Source organism: Aplysia californica, unplaced genomic scaffold, assembly GCF_000002075.1.
Source record: "Aplysia californica isolate F4 #8 unplaced genomic scaffold, AplCal3.0 scaffold00437, whole genome shotgun sequence".
NCBI classification, from domain to species: Eukaryota; Metazoa; Mollusca; class Gastropoda; order Aplysiida; family Aplysiidae; genus Aplysia; species Aplysia californica.
This window is the reverse complement of record NW_004797707.1, coordinates 666,223-673,166: the sequence shown is the minus strand read 5'-3', so window position 1 is coordinate 673,166 and position 6,944 is coordinate 666,223. Positions and strand designations below refer to the sequence as shown.

The 6,944-nt window shown below is 45.4% G+C and overlaps 1 protein-coding gene across 1 annotated transcript in view; it reads left to right on the top strand.

The window, feature by feature from the left end:
- LOC101852786 overlaps nt 1-6,944 on the top strand; it is a gene marked incomplete in the record, with an annotated part of 11,071 nt that overhangs the window by 2,717 nt on the left and 1,410 nt on the right. The window contains 4 exon segments of the mRNA XM_013086120.2: nt 1,741-1,876; nt 3,362-3,542; nt 4,736-4,897; nt 6,012-6,939. Coding sequence (XP_012941574.2) covers nt 1,741-1,876; nt 3,362-3,542; nt 4,736-4,897; nt 6,012-6,939 — 1,407 coding nt within the window.

Here is a 6,944-nt window from a genome sequence, read left to right as displayed (position 1 = left end):
ACACACACACACACACACACACACACACAAACACAGCTTCCGTAGCTGAAGGTTAACTAGACATCCCATTGCTCTCTCCTCTCTCTGTAGCTGGATGGGCGGGCGACTCGGCTCAGAGATTTGTATGTGCTGGAGCAGAGAGTGTGTTGAGTCAGTTGCTCACTTGGGAACTCCCCCGTTGCTCGGCTTTTTCCCGATTCTTTCCTCATTATTTGTTGTGTTACGGTTCAAGTTGCTTTTTTATCATTTGAAACGTTGTCCTTCCTTCCTGCCTTCCTTCCTTTCTTCCTTCCTTCTTTCACGGAGGAGACTTGAGTTTGATTCCTGGGGGGGAATTTTTCTAGAATATAATTTCTGTGTTCCTGCTGGGATGTTGTTATTGTATCCCTCTCAACCTAGGTTGGCCCTGACAGGCAGGGTGGGAAGCCCGCCTCCTAAATGATCTAAGTTGTGTCGCTTAAAATGTTTTTAAAGAATTGTTCAATTCTCTTGAGATATGTTTCGACCCCAAGCAGTCTGAAGACACGAGAATGCCCACACACACACACACACACACACTCACACACACACACACACACACACACACACACACAAATGATCGAATAAACGTGTTGGTGTTTTTGGCCCCGCGTGAAATCTGTTCTGTACATCCCTCGACTAATCCTTTTGAGTGCATTGGCTGTTTGAGTTGACCTTTGTAGCTTCTCATCAAACGTTTTTTTCCAAGATGTTTATATTCTTTCTCTTGTTCAAAAGTTTCGGCGTTGATTTTAAAAAAAACTGTTTTTTGTAAGTTTTTAAAATATTCTGAAGTCAACGATGAACCCGATGAACCCGCCTTGTTTTTTTGCTCTTGGTTTGACTGATGGAAATGTCACCAAATGTTTTATGTAGTATTTTTACATAGCTGCCAGTCTGTACATTGGAAAAATGGATTTAATATGTGATGGTTTGAGTACGGAAATCTGTAATAGTGTTGGGGGAAAATAAGATATTCTCTGTTTTTGTAGTATTAACTTGTGAATTTGTTACTGCTAAAAAAAAAAAAAATCATGTACTTTCAAGATGCGATTCGGAATATTTATGAAAACGATGCCCTTGTGCCAATTGTAGTTGTGTTCCTTTTATCATAGTTGACTGTTGAGTAGGAATTTGTGAAATGCAGAGAAAAGTGTGTGAAGGTTTTGGAAGGGGGTTACTTGGCCAGACCCCACGGATGTGGGGGAGTGGGGGTAGAATTTGTCGTTTGGTTTTGAAAAGTTAGCAGCAATACTCTTGTAGAATTCAGGAGATATTCTAGGAATGTAGGATTCAGGAGATAATGCGTTTGTTTGTCATTCCCCATGGGGGGACATTTCTCGTTCATGCACAGTAAAATTGTAAATGGGCTGATTCATCATGTCACGCTCATAACTGTGCCTGATCTACAACAGGGAACTGCTGCTTTTTCTTTCCTAATCCTTACTATTGTCATTTTCCTCTACTTCTTTTGTATGTTTGTCACTCTCTTGTGACCTGCTATTTCCGGGGTGCCTTGGTAATTGAAGCAGACCTTGTGCTGTTGAAGCTAGAGAGGTGAGCAGTCTAAGTTTGATTCCCTGTAAAGACTTCTCTGTTGACATCCACCCCTTGGCGCTCATATGACCTTATGCAGTTGCGAGCGCCGTAAAACCCTCTACTATAACACCCCCCCAAATAAACAAACAAACCCTCCTTCATTTGTCCTGTGTGTGTCCTCAGAAACCACGACGGAGAAACTGGACGTTGCGGCGAGCGAGGGTTTGAGCGACGAGAAGATTGGCCTCATTGTGGGCATCACTCTGGGGCTCCTCTTGTGTGTCGCCATCTGTGTGGCTGTTGTGCTGTGTCACAGGAGGTAGGGGGATCGGATCCCATCCGTCATTGCTTGTCCCTATTGCATACCTAGCAAGTTCTCTGATAAGATGGAAGCCCTCTGTTTAAAAAATTATATAAAAAATTTTTTAAATAATTTTTTTTTGCCTGTTGAATTGTGATGTGTCCCTCTCAGGCCAGGTTGGCTCTCCCAGGCAGACTTGGAAGCCCACCTCCTAAATAGGCTCATTCAATATATCTGCCGAAAATGTGTGTGGGTTTCATGGTAGCCCCAGGCGCTGTGGGAAGCGTTTTCTGAGCCAAATGTCCAGTCTGTGGGAGACTCCAGGAAGAATCAAATAAACAACAAACCACACATTAAGCCCAAACTGGGTACACGAACACCTTCCGGCCTCTCCAGAAGAAAGGAAGTCATTTTTACTTTACTCGATTACGCATCGGACGTCGCGACCCTAACATATAAATACCTCCTTCAGGGAGATAAGCCATTCCTTGTCGGATGCGACACAGATTTTATCATTAGACACATTTTAACAGAATGTGTAGACTTCGGATAGACCTGGAGGAAATATTTTAAATGCTAAAAATTACAAGATCTGTTTTCCGTCGTTGATCCCAACAGAATCCTTGATTATGGAAAATTATGAATAACGTTTAAAATTTTCAGTTATGTAAAAAATTGTTTTAAACTATAGATTTTTTTACCTCGAATTTTTAGCATTTCAACGTTTTAATAGAAATTTTGACCAAAATCAGGCAGTGCGGTGAACTGTTGCGAATAAAACCAACTTGTTTCGGCGCTCATATGACCGTATGCAGTTGCGAGCGCCGTAAAACTCTTACTAAAACTAAAAACTAACTGAGCGAAATGAAAAGAGAGAAAACCCACGGGGCAGTACAGGGAAATCCACTGACAGTTCTTGGTGGTGGGGGGGGAGTTTCTTGTCAAAGCAGTTGTCTCCCACGTTTAGAGTTTATTTCGTGATAAAAACAGCTTGAGGGGGTGGGGTGTGTGTGCGTGTGTGTGTGCGGGCGCGCATACAGTGGATGCTACGTACTCGCAAATAGCGGTATTAGTACGTGTGGTAGTATTGTTGGCGTTGTTGTTGCAATTAGCAGTATTAGTACGTGTGGTAGTATTGTTAGCGTTGTTGTTGTTGTTCTTGTTCTGTGATCATCGTTTATTATTTGGATTATTATTGTCAGTTTAGAATTGTTGTTTTATCTATTATTTATTATCATTTTTGTCTATTATTATCAGTATTAGTATCATTATTTTTAAAAATCTTTTACGTTGCTACTGTTATGATTATTATTTTTATATATTATTTTATTATTGCTATTGTTATTATTTTTATTTCTTTAAAAAAAATTATTCTTATTCTTATCATTCTTATTATTTTTATTATTTTATTATTTTTTAAAAACATAAAAAAATAAAATATTATTATGATTATTGTTGTTGTTATTGTTATTATTAATGTTGTTGTTGTGATGTTTGGACCAGGTGCGTGAGGAGAGATGCGGACCCCAACACGAGTCACGCCCCCATCTACCCGGGCAACGGCCACGTGACCTCCCTGACCCCTCACCGCCCCGGCAACGGCCAAGCCCACCACATGACACTTCCTGCGGGCGGGGGTCAGATGGAGATGAGGAACCTGGAGTCGTCTCCCATGCTGCCGCAGGTAAAACTGTCTGTCTGCTCTCGGGAAGCAGCAGTGGGTGGTTGGCGGGTGCTCTGCTGTGGTCTGCTCCTTCTTTCCTATCGAACATCTATCGTCCTTATCTCTCCTCCTTTTTTGTGTTTGTTACTCTCTTGTAACACCTCTAATCTTGGGCACTTAATAATATGACCTTATTGTGTTGCGAGTGCCGTAAAACTCTTTCGAAAACGAAATGGAAATTTAGACTGCAGGCTTCACATACGACCTTATTATTGTGTTGTACGTCCGATAAAACGTTTGACTAAAACTTCAAAGACATCAGCTGTAGTGATTTTCTGTTGTTGCGGGTGGCTGGAGGGCGCCACTGGTAGGTCCAACTTGTTTTTCTTTCCCGTAGGTCATTTCTGTAGGTCATTTCTGTATGCCTAACTTTTAAAAAGGCACATGGGTGAGTGAGCGTAGCTGTCACAGTTGGTGTGGATGGTTGGAGGGTGCCACTTTTTTTGGTCCAACTGTAGTTTTTCCCTCTGCTGTTTCAGTCTGTGGGCGGTTGGCGGGTGCTCTGGTGTGGTCTGCTCCTTCTTTCCTATCAAACATCTGTCGTCCTTATCTCACCTCCTTCTTTTTTGTGTTTGTTACTCTCTTGTAACGCATAATCTATTCTTCGGCACTTCTATGACCTTATTGTGTTGCAAGTGCCGTAAAACTCTCACTAAAACTAAAACTGTTTCAGTGTGCCTCACTTTCTCTATGTGCTGGATGATTGTGGTTGTATCAATGTGATTCTTTTTACACAACGTGTCTTGGATGGTTGGCGGGTGCTCTGCTGTGGTCTGCTCCTTCTTTCCAATCAAACATCTGTCGTTCTTATCTCCCCTCCTTCTTTTCTTGGTTTTTTATTCTTTGGTCACACCTTTAATCTCAGGCATTTATGTGTGGCCTTTTTGTGTTGCAAGTGCCGTAACATTATGACGTGGGTGGTTGACGGGTGTTCTGGTGTGGTCTGCTCCTTCTTTCTTATCAAACATCTATCGTCCTGATCTCTCTTCCTCCTTCCTTTTTTATGCTTGTTACTCTCTTGTAACACCTCTAATCTTTGGCACTTGTATGACCTTTTTGTGTTGCAAGTGCTGTAAAACTCTTAGTAAAACTAAAATTATGACAAAAGCCAAAAATGTAAGAAAAGTGTTATGTGTTTGTTCCGGGCGGCGCAGATCCCCGAGAACGAGCAGTCGGACTCCAAAGGTGGCAGCGACATTGGGAGTGCCCCCAACGGCCTGCGCCTCAACGGCTTTGTGAAGGGCAACCACCGGCCGCCCGCCCACCTTCTACACACGGGCTCGCACGGGGACTTAAACAGCAGCAATAACTCCGAGGTGAGATTTCTTCCTCCCTCTCTCTCTCTCTCTCTCTCTCTCTCTCTCTCTCTCTCTCTCTCTCTCTCTCTCTCTCTCTCTCTCTCTCTCTCTCTCTCTCTCTCTCTCTCTCCCTCTCCCTCCCTCTCTCCCTCTCTCTCCCTCTCTCTCTCTCACTCTCTCACTCTCTGTCTCTCTCTCTCCCTCTCTCTCTCTCTCTCTCTCTCTCTCTCTCTCTCTCTGGGGAGGGGGGGGGGGGATATTGACATGTTCTTGGGGCTGATTTATCAATGTCATGCTCACACTGTGCTGGAACAACATAGGGGGGAACTGCTGTTTTTTTTCCCCCTAATCCTTACTATCGTCATTTTTTCCTCTACTTCTTTTGTATGTTTGTCACTCTCTTGTGACCCGCTATTTCCGGGGTGCCTTGATAGTCGAAGCAGACCTTGTGCTGTTGAGGCCAGAGAGGTGAGCAGAGTAAGTCTGATTCCCTGTTTGGACTTCGCTGTTGAAACCCAACCTTTGGCGCTCATCTGACCTTATGCAGTTGTGAGCACCGTAAAACCTTACTAAAACTAAAACACCCCTTTACGCTCATATGACGGTGTCAGGGATGCCAAATCTCCGGTTTTTCCGGCTTTTTCCGTTTTTTTCCTACACTTGCAAAGGAAAGGGGAATGGTGAGAGAAATGTTTTTGTTTGCTCATTGAAAGATTTGACAAGGTTCGTTTTAGGTGAGGTGTGATTCTCAGCTCATTTTCAGGTTATTTTTCAAAAATCGTTTGGCATCTCTGCAGTATGCAGTTGCGAGCGCCGTAAAATGTTACTGAAACTAAACTAAAACGTTACTGAAACTAAAACTAAACGTTACTGAAACTAAACTCAAACGTTAGTGAAACTAAACTTAAACTAAACGTTACTGAAACTAAACTCAAACGTTAGTGAAACTAAACTTAAACTAAACGTTACTGAAACTAAACTCAAACGTTAGTGAAACTAAACTTAAACTAAACGTTACTGAAACTAAACTTAAACTAAACGTTACTGAAACTAAACTTAAACTAAACGTTACTGAAACTAAACTCAAACGTTAGTGAAACTAAAAGAAAGCATTGTTGTCGTTCTGCTGCAGGAGTTGCAGGGACTGATGGCAGCAATGTTGGCCTCCACTGACGGCAACACCCTGGCTCTGACGGGACGCCACGACCACATCATCATGTCCTCGCAGGACGGCATCGAGAGGGCGGAGGACGAGCTGGGGGACCACAGCAGCGAGGACAGCGGGACGGGCTGTCGGCGGGCGGGCATGCTGGGCGGCGGGAGGGCGGGCCATCCCACGGCGGGCTCATCCAGCCCCACCCACTCGCCCGGGGGCAGTAGCGGAGCGGACAGTAGCCTGGGCCACCATCAGAACGACGCGGGCAGTGGCTGGGACCATGCCTTGATGGACCACGGGCTGCTGGTGGATGAGATCGGGGGCGTGTTGATCGACCGCTCGACGGGTGATGTGATTGGCCTGGTGGCGGGGGACCGCCGGGCTGACGACGGGGACGTAGCGGGCCGCCTGATGGAGGGCGTGGACCATGTATGTGGTGGGCAGGGGGGCCGGAGGAGGGTGTGTGGCGAGGAGGAGGAGGAAGAGGAGGAAGAGAGTGCAGCTAACGACAGGGACTCGGGGCACGGGAGTGAGGCCAAGTCCCACAGCGGGATCGTGCGGGTGGGTGGAGAGGGGTGTGCGGCGGGCGACCCGTGCTGCGCTACAGCTAACTGCGGTGGAGGCTCGTCGAACTGTCATGTGCCTGTGTCTGCGTCTCCCGGTGATGGCCACGTGTTGGAAGGGGAGAGGGAGGGGGATTCCCTTCCCTTGCCTCCCCCGCCTCCACCCCCACCCCTGGTCTCACCGTCTCCACCCACACAACAATCATCGTCTTCAACAACAACAACAACAGCATCATCTTCTCAGCAGCTACCATATTCTAGCAGCAGCAGGAATTCATCCAACAACAACAACAACAACAACAACCGACCTCAGGCGAACGTGACTCCGACAGACAGTCAACGCTCC